Genomic DNA, 18,514 nt, shown 5'->3' on the forward strand with positions numbered 1-18,514 from the left:
TAAGTATACTTCGTTATCCAATATTATAAACGCCAAAAAAATCGCACAAAACATCCCTCAGAAAATAGAAAAGATTGACACGCAAGCTATTCAATCTAAGAATGAAGCTATCAAGCCTTTTGCATGGGATGAAACTAAAGGTTATTCTCTATCTAATATACCCGGAATAATCCCAAAAAAATCAAAAAGTTCAGAGATAGAATCAGAAAATTATCCAGAAAAAGAATTAGAAAAACAATTCTCGGGATATAGTACTGAAAGTTGGATACAAACAGAGCTTCAAAAATATAAGCCAGGATATAAGACAATTCAACCCTTGACTTATTATTCGGAACAATACGCAATACAAAATAAAGAAAATGTACAAAAAGTAAAATATCAAGAAACCATGCAAATAAAAAATGTTAATGGTATACCACAGTTTGCAAACATTCGACATCCAGCAAATATTGAAGGCTTACCTAAAAAGTATTATACAGAACAATATACATTAGAACGCATACATGTTCCTAAAGCGCAAAAAATAAAAATTGAAGAACCTTTGAAAATTGAAAAATTAATTAAACCCAAATTTACAACCATTGAGTATCTAGCAAAGGTCGAATATTTACCTAAAAAGTATTATTCAGAAAAATATACCTTAGAAAGAGTAGAAATAGTACCCCAGCCACAAAAAATAGTATATAACGAAATCATGAAAATTAAAAAGTTAAATACACCACTGTTTACAAAAATTGAGTACCCAGTAAATACTGAAGGTTTAACTAAACAGTATTATTCAGAAAAGTATACATTGGAAAGTATTGAAATGGCACCCCAGTCACAAAAAGTAATACATGAAGAAACCATGGAAATGAAAAATTTACCACCCTTGGTAGCCGCTGAATATTATTCAGCCAAGTCCGAAGGTTTAGCTAAAAAATATTATTCAGAAATGTATTCTTTAGAAAATGTAGAAACGGTACCTCAACCACAAAAAGTAATAAATGAAAGAACTAAAGAAATAAAGAATATTAAAACAGTTACAACAGAGTTTTGTTATCATTCAGCAAAGTGTATAAAAGACAATTCAACAGCAGTACCTCAGTCTCAAAAAGTGAAACATGAAAATATTTTGGGAATAGTAAATGTAAGTACACCAGAAATTGCAAATATTGGATACACTTTAAAGACTGAAGGAGTATCCAGAAATTTCTTTACTGAAAAATATTCATCAGAAACTATACTCAAAACTATGACACCACAAACAGTCGAAGTTGAGGATTTAGACAATGAGGAAGTTTTCAATGAATCTATAGACTCTGCGTCGGCGCCTCAATATATGGAGAATATAGATGGAAAAATTGTTGAATATGATCAAAAACATAAAGTAATTTCTTTATCAGATATGATAGATAAGTTAAGCAGTGGTGCATATATTCCCGCTAATGAACTTCTTAAAGTAAATGAGAATAAAACATTAAATTTAATGTCAAATGTAACAGCAGCAGCGGTAGGAAGGCCACAGTTCGCAAAAATGGAAAGAGTCCCTAAAACTGTAGCCCAAACAGTGACATATAAGGAATCAACAGAGAAGTATTCAGAACAAAGCAAAGGTATTTCCAATGAGCCGCATGCACGCGCGTATGCATTAACAGCTGATACCGTAAATAAGATGAACGATACTAATAATATTCCAGAAAATGAAAAACCTAAAGATGATAATAGAGAGAAAACACATTCACTATCAAATACATATGGAATGTACAACATGCATGCAGAATCACAGGAAAAAGAAAAAAATGATATTAGAGATAATACGACTGTTTCGGAATACGCTGGAGAAGTTGTGCCTAGGGTCAATAAGGAAAAATTTGAGGAAACTTTTACTATACCAAAATTTGCATACTTTCAATATCCAGTAAAAACAGAAGGATTACCACAAAAATATTATACAGGACAATATACGTTAGAGCGAGTGGAAACAGTCCCTGAAATTGAAGTCCAAAGAGTGAAATACGCGGAAACTAGAGAAATAAAAACTGTAAATACGCCACAGTTTGCAACTATGGAATATTCAAAAGATACTTATGGTTTTTCTAATGAGTATCAAACCAAACCAATGGTGCAACCAATAAGCTACATTGAATCTTTACCAAGTAAAAATAGAATATCCGTTTCAGCCGAATATGGAGGTTCAGAACCGATCGCAGAGGATTACACACATAGTGAGGTTAGCAATAGTGAGTGGACTGTTTCGGAATACGGCGGGGAAGTCAAACCTAGAATTCACAAGGAAAAATTGGAAGAAACTTCGGATAGACCAAAATTTGCAAAAATTAAATATCCATTAAAGATAGAAGGTTTACCTAAAAAGTATTATTCAGAACTATATACATTAGGAAATGTTAAAACTGTACCCCAAATTGAGCCAGAAACAGTACAATTTGACGAACATAAATTTATATCACTATCAAACGAAATTCCATTACCCGAAGAAACGAAAAAGCCTGATAAAGCAAAGTTAAGTGATAGTAAAGATAAATGTACTTCCACTTCAGGTCTAACGTTTAAACCAAGAAATGATAAAGTTGAAACATATTCAATCATATCTTCGATTGCATCTACTAAATATCGAGTAAATACTGAAGATTTCCCTAAAAAGTATTATACAGAACAATATACATTGGGAAAAGATGAAAATGGACCTAGAAATATACCACAAACAGTAGAATTTGATGAATCGGAAATTGATAAGAACAATAAACGTACTTCCACTTCTGGTCTAACATTTAAACCAAAAAATGAAGTTCAAACATATTCTAGCATATCTTCGACTGCAAGTAATAACGATACTAACCATGACGTAGAAACCATAGAGACCAAATCAGAGTTTATGAGTGATGTTGTTGAATTTACAATGTCCAAAGTAATTGATAATTATAGAGATTGCGAAAATATTCGAAAATATTCTAAATTAATGTATCCAGTTAGAATTGAATATTTACCTAAAAAGTTCTATGCTAGCCAATATACATTGGGGAATGTTGAAGATGTAAAAGGTGCTCATATACGAAAAGTGGAAACTATTGATTATTTATCATTGTTTATCAATACCCCTGAAAAATTACCCCAAAAAGCAGAAATCGATGATTCTATACCTGAAAAACCCAGATATTCTAAGGCCCCGACATTTCGATATATGGAGACTTTAAGTGGGAAAATTGTTGAATATAATATTCCTGCTGTGGATAATACATCTAGACCCAACTCTGAATTGAAAAAGAAAGAATTTAGTTCTCCAACACTTACATATGCAGGTAAAAATTGTAAAGTATTGATATATTGTATGTTTTAAAAAATCTTCATAGATTTGTATATCCTGTATATATAAAATACTAGCAAATACCCACCCGCTTTGCTGGGCAATTTCAACTATAAAAACAAAGACTATCTTGTTATAGCACTCACTTTCCTTGACCTCACTTATCCTCCCTTTTGTTCACAATTTAATGGATTTTAATTTTCTTTAAAGTAAAATTTAGCCCATGATACTCGCTGATAATGTAACTTTCGATAGGTCGAACGGTCAGAAATAATTGTCCTACGGGAACATACTATCGAGATAAAATTATACTATGTGTTAATCCAGGTAAATTGTGTTCCAAATTTCATCCAAATCCGTTCAGTAGTTTTTGCATGAAAGAGTAACAAACATCCATCCATCTACACAAACTTTCACGATTATATTATATATATCAGATATATCAAGATATACTAATTTTAGTCCCAGGTTTGTAACGCTTAGAAATATTGATACAACAAAAAAATTTTGGTATAGTTGTTCATAAAATTATCTAATTAGTCCATTTCCGTTTATCCGTCTGTCTGTAAGCACGATAACTCAAAAACGAAAAGAAATAGAGCGTGCTCAGTGCGTAAAGAGTGAGATTGAATTCGTAAATGAGCAACATAAGTTTATTAGGTCTTTTCTCCGTAGGACTCATTTTGTAAAACATAAGAGAAACAAAGTTTTAAAGTAAAAAATGTTCCTTATTAAATACTTTGGTTTGAATCATTTATCATTAAATTTTTTTCGGTATCTACATAGCGTATACTGTTAGCCGCGCGATTTTTTTTACAATTTTTTTACAATCCAGTCAACATTATTGCATATTTAAACCAAACTACGAATTAGAATCGAGAATAAGGGGCATTCTGATCATTTTACAATCTAATACATTTTCGATAATTTTTAAAATAATTGTTAACAGACTTTAAGCATATATTCTACACTTAAAAATAATACCTTACCTAAACTCAAATGTTATCCGATTTTATTTTAATTTTTTTTGTAGCAATATAGTATCAAATCAATCTTTGATATTTTACTTATCATTTCAACGTGTTTTATAGCCCAGTAAAAATTAATTGGCTTTGTAGTAATTTTCGTTTTAATTATATAGGAATGAATCGAAGAGTTTGGAAAAATTACCTATTTAGGTGAGGTTAAGGCGTGGAATCAAAGATATAGCAATTTTTAAATTTTTTGAAAATAATTAAAAAATCTACAAGATTATCCTATAAGTTGTAGAGAGCACAATTTCGCATAAATTTAGTAAAAAATATTTGAATAATAAAACAGATCTGAAATTAACAAAACGAGTACACCCATTAAAAAAGTTATTGTGCTTTAATATCATAGAGAGCTAATTTTACTGGTGTGTTAAAAATAGAGCTTAACGGATGGTTTTTATTACTAATTATAAGCTTAATATGAAACTCAAATAGTGTTTCGATTGTAAGGCAATGTTTTAATCATTGGAGTTGTAATTTGTGGTAATTTATCATCAAAAATTGTATTTAGAATATTTTCTGAAATGTTTATAGTATCAAAAGTTATTTTAAATCGTTGAAAATATTAACAGCACTCATAATATTTTATGTTTAAAGTCAAATTTTCACAAAGATATATCTTAAACACACAAATAAAAATCGGATAACACCGTATGAGTTATCTTAAGATTATTTTTATTTGCTCAAAAATTATCTTGGAGGATGGTTGTACTTTCCAATAAATTTGATAAAATCATATTACTAATAAACTCATTCCTTTAGAAAATAAAACCGCATCCAAAAGACCCGCATTTACTTTTGAAACGGAGTATACATCTGCCATCAGTGTATTTGATGCACCAAAAAGAGCAAGTACACATGCATTTGATGAAGAATTTATTTTTGAATTAGATGAAGAATTATATGAGGAAACAAAACAGACATCACTTTTATTACAGCCTACTACAGAAAGATTCCAAAATGTCACAAGTAATAAAAGCCTTACACAAAAACCTTTTGCGCCACCACTAATTGATTCTGACAATCAATCAGGGGTGGATTCTAATAAGACATATGATTTAACAAGTTTAGCCATGAGCGCTACAGTAGATCAGGCACGTTATAAGATCAAAGAAATTGATTTGCAAAAACTCGAATTATTATTAACGAACAACCAAAACTAGCGAGTAATTATTCATTAGAAGGTTCAATATGGAGCACATATGTATCTTTAACACATTCACTTGCCAACAAAGAATCATATCATTGGACGCCAATTTACAACCAAGGATATAATAAAGAAGAATTGAGACCACTACCTTACTACCATACATTTGGAACAATCACTCCAGAAACTAGGTCCGATATTGATCTTACTGATTTTGGTGATGAAACAGTAAAAGTTTCGTATAGTTATGAAACAGTGAATAAAGATTTGCTCGAAAATTTATTATCAACAACTCCCATATCAAAAACACATTTGTTAGATGATATTTATCTAAACAACCTACCACGTCAACCATCTTCGTATTCTTATGATAAAACAATTCGCACATTCTGCATTGGCGATATTTGTGATTCATACGATATTGATTTTACAAATGCATCAAATACTTCACCTCCTTCCCTTTTACAAGATACTAATACAAGATACTTTTCAAAGATTTCAGAAAGTTATTTAGAAACTATTTCCATTGAGACAACTCCAGAAATTGTACCTCCAATGGCTGAATCGTCACCTTTGCCAAATTTTATTGAGAAACAACTAATACCATCACAGCCATTGAATAAGCTAGGAATTAGCAGTAAAAAATATTCGTTAAGCTCAATTCTAAAACCTCAAGGCTTAGATAATAAAATAACTTCCCAAATTGTTCCAGAAGAGAGTTTTACTGCGAAAACATTACAAATTACATCCCAAACGGTCGAAACAGTAATCTTACCACCATCTGTTGGTGAAAGCTATTCAGTAAACAGTATGCAAGTACGACCAGCTGAAACAGAAAGTGAAAAAGACACATTGTCTTACGTAACCGAACAGCGGCCAATAGCCATGAAAACAAAACCTACATCGAAACTCAAATCATCATCAATGTCACAAGATGTTATTGGAAGTTGGATACAAACAAGTTTTGATAAGAAATCTTTATTTTCACAACCGATCAGTACTAAAGTATATTCGTTATCGTCAATCCCTCAACAAAAAGAAAAAATTCAAAAAGTTTCTCCAGAAGAGATTTTGCCTGAGAAAACGAAAGATATTTCACCAGCCGAATCAAGTAAACTTGAATTTTCTAAAGAATTTTCTTTAAGCTCTTTGGAAATTCTATCTGTAAGGGTCGAATCATCACCTATACTAGGTTTTATGGAAAAGCAGCTTGTATTACCAGAGGCTGTCAGTAAACTTGGAATACACACTAAAAAATATACTATGCAAAAGCAACTTATATTACCCGAGACCATCAGTAAACTTGGAAAACACCCAAAAAAATATTCGTTAAGCTCTTTGCAAAGTAAAATTACTTCAGAATTAGTGGTTCCAGAGGAAACGACAGAAATTTTAACTCCATCCACTCCATATTATTCGATTAGCATAATTCCTACGGAACTCGAAATTCCAAAAATCACGACTGAAACACAATCTATAAGACCAATAGAAGTAGTCAGAAAAACATTAACTGAAATATTAACTCCGAACAAAACTATTACAATAAGACCACAAATAAAATCAGATCCAGAAAAAAAGACATCAATAGAAGTAGTCACAAAAACACCAGAAGACATACTACCACCTGCTGAAACGTCAATATCCGAAAAATTATCACCATCGGAAGAGAGTGAGAAGAAAGTAACATCGTCCTTAGAAGTAGTAACACAAACACTAAAAGATATACCACCAGAAAATATTATACCAAAATATATACCACCAGAAAGAATCTTAAAAACAAAGCAGAAGAAATCGATAAATCTAAAAGATCTCACAACAAAATTAAGTTACGCTTCAATTGACACAAATATAGCAGATTGGCTCGAATCAATTAAAGAACATCCAAAATCAGGACCGTCCGAAATATTTGCAGCAACAGAAACAATGACAATACCGCCAAATATTAGAGCATCAGATATAGTTGCATTACCAGAAATTATAACATCAGAAATAATTACATCACCAGAAATAATTGAAAAATCCCCAGAAATATATAAACCACCAAAAATGATTATATCAATAGGTACATTTAAAGCAACATCAAAAATTACACCACCAGAATTAATAACACTTTCGCCAGAAATATTTTCACCAAAAATAAGTACACCACTAGAAATAATTACAGCTCCAAATGTAATTATTCCACCAGAAATAATTACAATAACACCAGAAATATATTCACCAAAACCAAGCTCACCACTAGAAATAATTACAGCTTCAAATGTAATTGCACCACCAGAAATAATTACAATAACGCCAGAAATATATTCACCAAAAACAAGTTCACCACAAGAAATAATTACAGCTTCAAATATAATCGGACAACCAGAAATGATTACAATTTCGCCAGAATTATATTCACCACCAAAAATAAATATACCACAGGAAATATTTACATTTTCAAATATAATTGAACCACCAACAATACTATCTAAATCCGAAATAATTGCACCAATAGGAATAAATAACAAAATAGCAACAACTATAACAACACCAAATATAATATTACCAGAAATTACAAAAACAAATTTAGGTACGATAATAACACCAATCAAAATTATAACAACAACCAAACCAAGCAAAGAAAAGATATTTGTAAATTTAACAGGACGGTTGATAGAGTTAGGTATAATACCAAAAGATGCTCTAATTACTACAAAACCAAAAACTGCTGATAAGACTAGCACTGTTACTCTTGATAATAAAATAAAACAGAAAATTTTATTTGAACGTAAATGTGGATGCGTTGACAAGTCAAAATGTCGACAAATTGATCTGGCGTTGAAACGAAATGAACAAAAAAAATGATGAGATGATATAATTGATTTAAAATGAATGAATGATTTGAAATATGTTTTTATAAAAATTTTTTGGAACCCAATTATCAAAATTATTAATAGTATATTTTTTACAAATACCCATTGAAGTTTTTTTAACTTTTATTGTATAAATTTTATGAACATAAAAGAAGAACGAAATAGGTGAAGATTTATTTATAAATGCTAATTTTTATTTAGTGTGCACTATATTTTATTATTTTAATTGGGAAGGTTTCTATTAGTTTTTACACCATTTTCGAAATTAAGAATTTACAGCAACTTTTGTTTCCGATAGATTTGTTATTTAAATATAAAAGAAACCTCATAAATTTTGAGATTATATCAAACGCTTAGAAGAAAAATTTTTATAAAATTTTTTTTTAAAATCTGACTAATGGAATAAGAGCAATTGCAAGTTGCAAGCAATAAAATAAAGTAAAATTACTAAATAAAAATTATATTTTAGTCTTACACAATAAGTTGCGGTTTCTAAAATTAAAATTATCACTTCTTATCATATCACTTATATCAAATAAATCTTTTTTTGAAATATTGATTGTAAATTTTTTTTTTTTTTAATTAGTAATAGAAATACAAGATCCTTACTGGTGTTGGAATTTCGATCATCTAACCAATAAATAGGTAGTTTTACCTCTTGCATAAATAAATTATCTATAATTAAACACGATGGGGTGTGGGGAAAAAAGTCAAAAACCAAAAATTAGTTAAAATTTCAGTTTTTTTTCTCCAATCGATTGTATCTCATTATATTTTGTACCCGGTATTTTGACGCTTTGGACCAATATTTTTTTCGAAATATGTATAGATTTACCAGAAATTGAATGTTAAAATATATTAAAATTCAAAATTTTGCTATAAATTTTTTATTTTGATTCCAATTGTGTGTTTTGGGGTAGTTTAAGTAAAAACGCACTTTAAGATTTAAAAAAGCATTCCAAAAATCCTATTATATGATTACACAAATATAGTTTCAACATTTCTAGGCTGTTTCATGTATAGATTCAATTTTTACTTTCAATTTCGGACGAATCTATTCACACTTCAAACAAATTTTTAATTAATTTTTAGAGAAAAATTTTTCTAATATATAGCAGCTTTTATTTTCCACATAACGAAAACGAGTTGACCTATAAGCTATCTTGAAGATCACTATTCAATCCAAGACGCCTATGAGATACCCCAACTTTATTAAAAATGTTTGCTTTAAACATTTTGTTATATCTGTCTTACCTTAAAAGGAAGATCTCATAAAATAATGGCTAAGCACTTGGGACATAATTTATGTTATCTTACCGTAATCTATGCAGATATCACTAATTATGACACTATTAATATAAAAATCAAGTTAACTAAAAGCTTGTAACATAATGTGTTTTTTATTTAAAATTATTCGATTCTATTTTTTATATGAAAAATGTAATACAAAAACTTACCTCAGCACTTTGTACAACAGCTCTCCATTTTCCTAAATTTTCACTCCATACTTCGGTACGCGTAATATGTGCTTCTAATTGTCGTTTTTCCCCTTGTAACCATTCAACTTCACGCTCTAAAAATGCTAATACTTTTGATTCAGGTTTCAGCGATGTACGTAACGCTTGTAATGCTTGCATTTTATTATTTAATTTTTCTTGTAATTGGCATAATTTTCTTTTTGCATATGTTGAATGATCACCGACGTGAATTGTATTTGTGACATCCGTATTACTATTTGCTTCACCATCCAATGATGTTCTTTCTTCCAATGATAATTGTAAATCTGGTTAAAAACAGTTTGAATAATGTTATTCCGTCTAGTAAATTAGTAAAGAGGATGTTACAATAAGAATTAATTAATTTTCTCTATTCCTGCTTTCTGGTTGCAATGTTACTTCCAGTGAACAAATGCAGTGTTCTTATTAATCAATTATATTATATTTTATAGGTAGATTGAAGTGTATATAAGAATTTTGAGTTAACAAAAATTCGATAAAAATGCAAATCATTAATTAAAAAATTTATTTCAATTAAATTGGAGTACAGAAAAGACGCGATAATTTATAAATAAATTAACTTACCTTGATCCGAACTATTATTTTCAGCATTCATTGCTTCAATCATTTGTTTATAATACGAACTAATTACAAATGGTTGATAATATTTTTGTTCAATTGTTTGAAATACTGTTTGTTGTACTTCAAAAAATACTTCTGGTCCCTTATCACCTAATAAAAATGATTCCATACGTTTTCGTGTTAATTTATCAACTTTAATTTCAGCAGTCGGTGAACGAATAAATGTATAAAATATTTCGGCACCAAGTTGATGCCATTGACTTCTATGTGCAATACGTAATTCTTCGACTGCTGACCAATATCCAACTAAATCTTGACTAGCCATAGTTTCCAAAAATAACGTTAAATATTTTCGTCCTATTAAATTATCTAATATTGTGTTTAAATTTAAAATCTGGGGAAAAAACAAACTATTAATTTCCAAATTTATTTATTTTAGATTAAATATTTAAAATATTAGGTGCTTCTTTTGATAAGCATAATGCTTGTGTTAATAGAACCAAAATACAAACAAATATATGGGCAAGAGTATGTTATACAATTAATTAGACAATACTATCTGAATAAAGAATACAACTACTAGGAATCGAATCCAGGCGATGCGAAGAGCCTTTTAATTTTCCGCGATAGTTGCTCTGTAGCTTATTTATATTATTCTAAACTCAAGCATTTGTACCGATTACAAGAAGTCTGAGGTTCAATATCAAACTCTTGTGAGTACTTTTCACATTTTCATTATTCCTTTCTTTTAAACTAAGATCTTAAAAACTCTATAAAAGTGTCTATAAGAAGAAATCGAAAATTTTACTTACACCATCGTTATTATCCGCTATCGAAAATCCACCATTCCAACCTAATGATGTTAAACGTTTTTCACATTGCATTTTAGCAATTGTCAGTTGGCCAATATAACGTTTTAATTTTTTCGCAGCTAATACATCAGCTTTACCCACACCGCCAGGTATATTTGAATTTTTATTCATGTCAGGATTCACACCTTTGGCACGTTTCAAATTTTGTATTGTTGTTGCTTTCATTATTTCCGTTACAAGTTCATATCTGAAATTTCGAAATTAATAAGGATTTTGTATGAAATTGTATGGGAAATCTTGAACAATCAAAAGCTTTGGAACCGCTTTTGTCATATTTAACTAATAGGCATCGACAATCGCGAGTTAACGATCATTTATTGAATTAGTATAGTATTACCTCGGATGTTTCATAAGGATTACATTTAGGTCATATACCTTTGCTTATTTGCTTGCTAATTTCTTATACTATATTTATTTTAAATTTGAATAACTATTCTAAGGAAATGATATAAAAAGTTTAAAAAGAAATACATGACGAGCAGGACATGGATATCTTCCAAAACGGCTTTGTTGAGCACCATATGGTTTATAAAACAAATTACATCTGAACATCAAAACTATCTACTTTAAGCTCAGTTATGCAAATTTTAAACAATTCAGGTCAATTTTTATATGATTATTAATAATAAATTCATAAGTTACCTTAAATTTTTTAAGATTTCAATATCCGTAGTACCATGTATATGTCGTATAAAATCTTCAAAACTACCAATAAGCTCATAGCTTCGATGTAATTCTGCTGAAGCTTTTTGACTTTCAATATAATTGACAATTTTTTGATTTATATAATCGGGTTCAGTGATACAATTTATTGTAGGTAAGAAAACTACAAAAAAACATATTTTTAAAATAAAGCAGCATAGAGTAGAGAAGTAGTATCACAGTTTGATAACGTACGAACAGGTTGGAATTGGTGTGCCATGTTTTCGGACTAAAACATGGCTTTTTTTTACTTTTTTCTACTAGAAGCGACCACAGGCTTATAAAAACAAACCGGCAGTGCTGTTACAAGGAAAAGTCTCTCACAGTTACGCTATACGCCAGTCAAATAGCTACTTTTTTAGTATGTTATTTAAACCCCTTAGAAGAGTATGAAACCACATTTTGCAAGCAAAAAAAAGTTGTCGTTCCTGCGTAATAAGTGAAAAACCGAAATTTTTTCAGTTTTTGCAGTGCAATTCAAAAACTGTGAGCTTTTTGACATTAGTTGCCGTATCATTTTGAAAGTATACTAAATTTGAAACAATTTAAGCTGATTTACAGCTCCGTATGTCTAATAGTTTTTGAGATATGATGCTTGAAAATTTCAGAAATGCTAAAATTTTGAATTTTGCTTATGCTAAACCGTTAGAAATAAAACAAAAGTTTAAAGATAAATGTTCCTTATACCAAAATAAACAACTTTTGTTCAAAAAATTTTTTCGTAAAGATCATTGTTTTCTCGTGCAGGGGCAAATTAGGACAAAACTTTGGTGTCCATTTTCTCCAAAAATATAAAAGATGGAGGGATGAAAATTTGTATGTAGCTTCACCTTGCGAGCCTTATGAAAAATTATTGAAAAAAACCAAAAAGTTTTCTTGCAAATACTTCGAAAAATTTTCTACATTTACAAATGGCTGAGCAGTTATATAAAGCTGCTTTTTTGGTGTGTTATTTGGACTCCGTAGAGGAGTTTGAAACTACGTTTTGAAAGCAAAAAAAAAGTACCAAAAAAGCAGCTTTGTGTCGCTACTCAGCCCCATTTGTACCAGGTGTCGAAAATTTTTCAAAGTATTTGCTAGAAAATTTTTTTGGATTTTTTCAATAATTTTTCATAAGGCTCGCAAGATGAAGCTACCTACAAATTTTCATCCCTCGATTTTGTATATTTTTGGAGAAAATGGACACAAAAGTTTTGTCCTTATTAGGCCCTGCACGAGAAAACAATGAATTTCCAAGCATCATATCTCAAAAACTATTAGACATACGGAATTGTAGATCGGCTTAAATTGTTTCGAATTTAGTATACTTTCAAAATGATACGGCAACTAATGTCAAAAAGCTCACAGTTTTTGAATTGCACTGCAAAAATTGAAAAAAGTCTGATTTTCAGTTTTTCGCGCATTATGCAGGAAGCACAACTTTTTTTTTGCTTGCAAAATGTGGTTTCACACTTCCCTAAGGGGTCCAAATAACATATCAAAAATGTACCTTTACATCACATTTTGTGATTTTAGCTGTTTTTATTATAAGATTTTACTGGTGTACTCATAGTCAATTCATTAGAAGTCATTTATTAACCAGCTGAGGACTTCATATAATGCTAAAATGAAGTTTTAAATTATACATACCTTTACAAGCTAATATTTCTCTTAATAAATATTTGGCAGGAGATAAAGAATAACCCCGTGGCAGTAAAAACATAATCAACATTTCACTCAATTTTCGTAAATATTCTAATTCCTTGTCGGAAGATAATAAATGTGGGGATAAAGAAAATACTGGAGGCTTATTTTTTTCAATTCTGTAAATAATCAAAATTAAACATGAAATTATTGATAAGAACCCATCATGCTTCAAGCGTTTCTATTTCGACTTTTCGATTCTTTAAAATAATTAAGAGTTAAGAGTCTAGTACAATAAAAATTTTGTTTCTAGTCCTAATTTAATAAATTTTTAACATTTAGCGACTAGGTGGAAATGTGAGTTTGGGGTGTAAGTAACATAGTAAACAACAATTAAACTCGAGACCCTTGGAAATTACGAAATGGGGGTTTATTTTAGGGGTTGAAAAAGTTTTTTTGCGTTTTATTGCAAAAAATGGTCAACAAGAAAGTTCTTGATAATAATTAATTGTAAAACTTTTGTAGTAGACTTTTTTCAACATAAACTCAAATTCCATGAAAATCACGAAAAACTGTTTTTTTCGTTTTTATTTTTTTTTTCGGTCAAAACAAATTTAAGTTTCATGAACCTTGGTGAAAGTGTTTCTTTTTAACTACAAAAAAATCACGAATTTTTATGAAACCAAAAAAAAAATTTTCTTTGAGATTTTCCAAATTGTCCGTTAAAATTTCTCATTTTTCAACGACAAACTCTCTTGATATTTTTTTCGATTTTCATATTTTGCTTGGGCTTATTTTAACCGTCGAAATATCTACTTTAAAATGGTCTATCTATGTGTATGGTTTACTTTTCATTCAACCGCTTAAAATCCTAAAAAACCGAAAAAAAACGATTTTTCGTCTGTAAATACAATTACTCCAAAACGAAAAAAGATACCAAGCTAAAATTTTATGGCGTGCTCAGGACGTAAAAAGTAAGTTAAATATAGTAAATGAGCAACATAGGTCAATTGGGTCTTGGCTGTAAGCCATAAAAATTCAGTTCATTTGACTGTTAAATAAATAATATTAAAGAAATTGTTTGAAATCCTTCCGAGAAATCAATCTTCCTATGAGCCCGTTTCCCCCCGAAATCCTATTTGAAGCAGTATCTTTTTTTCAGTGGTATTGCGAGATCTGCTCATTCAGATTTCAGATTAACTACATTTATGTGTATTTGGATTTTTTTACGTAGTCTTAAAACTGAGATATAAAAATTCTGAATTTTTTGCTAATTTAAAGCACACTACTAAAATCACATTTTCTGAGGTATAAGACAAAAAATTAAATAATACACTTAATTATTTGGTAAGTTCCAAGAAATTTTTATATTTCTCAGATTTGTTTAATTTTCGGACCCAAATTCTCTGATAATTCCAGATTACCCTGGTTTGTGGCCACTATATTTATTGCCGAACAATTTGTATGCTGCTTCTAAGACATATTTAGAATGACCAAATCAAACATTTTGATGCTTTAATATCAATTAGAATAATGGATACTGAACCCCGAAAACAAAGTAAAGTTGAATAAAGTTAAATATCGAAATAGCAGGCACAACATAAAAATAAATCATTATCTTACCCGATGGTTTGTTCAATACGAATTTTTTCAAAATGGAATGTTATTCGTGTGATCATATCAACAGCAATTAATTTTGTGTGATCAATACGTGATGCTCTATCATGTAAATTTTGAATACCTCCCCAAATATCTTCTCTAAAAAATATAAATTTTAGTTAAATCTATTAGCATATGCATTTACTTAAAAAATTTAATTTACTTCAGTTGATCAATTAATTTATCAGATTTATAGGCATATTGTTTAAGCCAAACATTTACATAATCTCGTAGAAAATTGTCCAATAATTGATGCACAAGACTATCCACCGTACGTCCAAATATAACGGGAAAACGTTGAACTTGATGTTTAGGTGTTTTGTCATATTCGGGTTGATTCTATAAGTAAAAATAGACAAGAAAAATTATTTTATTTTATGAAGGATAAATTAATTTGTTAAACACCTGCAAGGGAACATCGTACGTTAAAATAACCGACGACAAAATACCCAAAGACAAATAATCCAAAAACCAAAATGATTAACGGCATAATAAAATACCTGCTGATAATACAGTGTCATTTATAAAAGAAAGAATTTGGATTTTATTTTTCATATTCATGTGTTCTATTTGGTGGCATTTTCAAAATTTTATAGGTGTTTGCATAACAAAGTTCTAAATCCCATATAAAAAAATTTTAATTAACAGCTTCAGAAGCTTTTATCAAGCAAAATAATAACTTCAGGTTCCATTGAGTCCATTTTCAAACACCTTTCCAAATATATCCCAAAAATGAATCAGTGCAGAAATGATAATTTTCTCTCTTTATATCAGTTTGCGTTATAGTCTTTTTGCTGGGTCTAATACAAAATTATTTTAAGCAACATATACGTTAAAACTTTGTTTCAACTTTTTAGTCTCTTTTCGAAAGCTTCAGTATTATTGAAAAAATTCCATAAATAGATCGAGCTAGTTGAATTACGGCAATCTCAGATAAGTATTTTATAGCTAAAATAGATTATTGTGGGACATTTTTAACTAACCAACTCGAACTTTTTAAATTAAATTAAAAATAATAATTTTTTATCTATAACCAAAACTAAAAGGTGTAGAAAAAAACATAGACAATACAAAAATATAAAATAAAATATACAGGGTGCTGTTTATAAAACATTTACCACCAAATAGTAGGTGCCACAAAATAATACGCATGCTTATAAGTAAACAAGAAAACTGTCTCATTTAGTAAATTCGATTTATGCTTGTCACCGGCAAGACTGATGATTCCTGAACGGATCTAGACAATTTATACGAATGATATCGTGCACATACAGGAACCATCACACCTGCCAATGGCAAGCATCTAGCACAAACCGAATTAACTATCTGTGCTTTGGTAATCCCATGATAAACAAGTTATTGAGTGTCCACGATAATCGGGCTTATTAATTAATAACAATAATAATAATATAATAATAGGACACAAATAATGAGATTGTGAAGATAGTAAGAACATCAAATAGTTTTTCGTGGATTTTTTCTCAGGTTATTTTAAGTTTGTATTATCTTATACTTGCGTACTAACATTTATATAGGGTTTGATTAATCACATAAACATAAGTAGTTATAGACCAAGAGCCAGTGACCAATTTAAGGTTGTCATTTCAAAAGTCAGGAAACTTTTCATAAAAAAAACCTCAATACCTACAGATACTGAAAAGCCACTTCTGGCAGCTCAGTGTGGCCGGGTTTTTCGTTCTGACAGACTGTTGGTGATGGAATTTTGTTCTGGCATTAAATATTATGAATTATTAATATATTTTCTTTATTCTGTTAAAATTTCAAGACTGATGAAATGACAACATTGGATTTTTTTAAATAAATATTTATAGCGTTCTGGTAACAATTAGGAAGGATGTAAATGTTCTGACAAAAATTGTATGAATTAAAAATATTGTCAAAAGTAATTTCCTAAAATTTTATGACTTATACTTTAACTAAAATTAGCCTTATTTCTTACCCTCTTTAAAAAATTAGGGTATTTCAACACGGTCACACTGAGCTGCCAGAAGTGGCTTTTCAGTATCTGTAGGTATTGAGGTTTTTTTTTTATGAAAAGTTTCGTGACTTTTGAAATGACAACCTTAAATTGGTCACCGGCTCTCTGTATATTATATCAATCGAATTGTATTAGATTAAGTTATGAGTACAAATTTTTTATATGGTTAACGGGTATTTTGTCTTTAGATGAATGTCACGAGTAAAATGTCGTGCAACTAAAAATCTTTTATTTTATATTATCCGGCAAATTGGGCAATTACGTGGTGATAGCAAAAATGTTTTAGATAAGATTAATTTTATATAACTGGCGCTAAATAAATAAAAGTAAGGCCAAGTTTCATTAATAGAAGCACTCAAATTCATTTTTAGTTATGGTTTTATTTTTAATTAGAAGTACAAATAAAGCACTAAAGAATGTTAAAAGGTCGATTACCTAGAAAAATCTAAGTAACGCTACTATCTCAAAAAAAAATTACTTTCGATCGATACGTTCTAAAACTAATAATCATTTATTTTTACCTCTAAAACATGTTTGCTATTACTTACATTAAGAGATTAATTTTTAATGTGAGGTGAATACGGATATCCAAATATAATCGATATCCGACACAACCTTATTATTTTGTGTTACTAATAATAATTAAAATTGTATTAATATTAATAAAAATTTAAGAAAACTTGTAAAACTACAAATTTATAAATATAAGCATACAGTACAAAAGTAAATACCATAAGAATGCTACGATAGTCTGATAAATTTTGTAAGACCCGTTCGATTCCAGCACCAGTGGTATGTTGTGAAGATAATTTTATATGTATCCATATTGCAATTACAATACCAAATACACTGGATGCGATTGTAATTATTAAGTAAATACCAATTGAAAAAATAGTTGGTGTTAATGTTATTATGCTGAGTATAGCGATAATTATTGCAAACAAGTATGTTACATTAATCATCCTAAAACCATGCAATATTCAAAATTTTTTTTTTATATGTACACAAAAATATAAGGAAACATTCAGTTTGAATGTTATTTTTTTATAAAAAATATTTTGAAACACACATAACCATACATCGAAATGAATTACATCGTACCAAAATTCACTATTTTTTTAAATTAAATACTACGTCATTTTATTTACTAATTTATAAATATGTTAACACCATTTTTGACACTTTAAATACATCTTTTTTGACGTTTAACATTTGACAGACACAAGATTATCGATTTGTAGATA

The 18,514-nt window shown here is 29.4% G+C and overlaps 1 protein-coding gene across 1 annotated transcript in view; it reads right to left on the reverse strand.

Moving 5' to 3' along the window:
• The window catches only part of LOC123292002 (sorting nexin-25), a 30,211-nt gene extending 11,865 nt beyond the window's left edge, over nt 1-18,346 (reverse strand). Inside the window, exons 1-8 of the mRNA XM_044872499.1 lie at nt 18,002-18,346; nt 15,435-15,610; nt 15,236-15,370; nt 13,619-13,791; nt 11,930-12,113; nt 11,228-11,474; nt 10,419-10,809; nt 9,795-10,120 (exon numbers count right to left, since the gene is read on the reverse strand). Coding sequence (XP_044728434.1) covers nt 9,795-10,120; nt 10,419-10,809; nt 11,228-11,474; nt 11,930-12,113; nt 13,619-13,791; nt 15,236-15,370; nt 15,435-15,610; nt 18,002-18,232 — 1,863 coding nt within the window. The 5' untranslated portion in view covers nt 18,233-18,346. The remainder of the gene's footprint in view (nt 1-9,794; nt 10,121-10,418; nt 10,810-11,227; nt 11,475-11,929; nt 12,114-13,618; nt 13,792-15,235; nt 15,371-15,434; nt 15,611-18,001) is intronic.
• Between the last annotated feature and the right edge of the window lie 168 nt (nt 18,347-18,514).

The sequence above is a fragment of the Chrysoperla carnea genome, chromosome 2 (assembly GCF_905475395.1).
Source record: "Chrysoperla carnea chromosome 2, inChrCarn1.1, whole genome shotgun sequence".
Classification (NCBI taxonomy): domain Eukaryota; kingdom Metazoa; phylum Arthropoda; class Insecta; order Neuroptera; family Chrysopidae; genus Chrysoperla; species Chrysoperla carnea.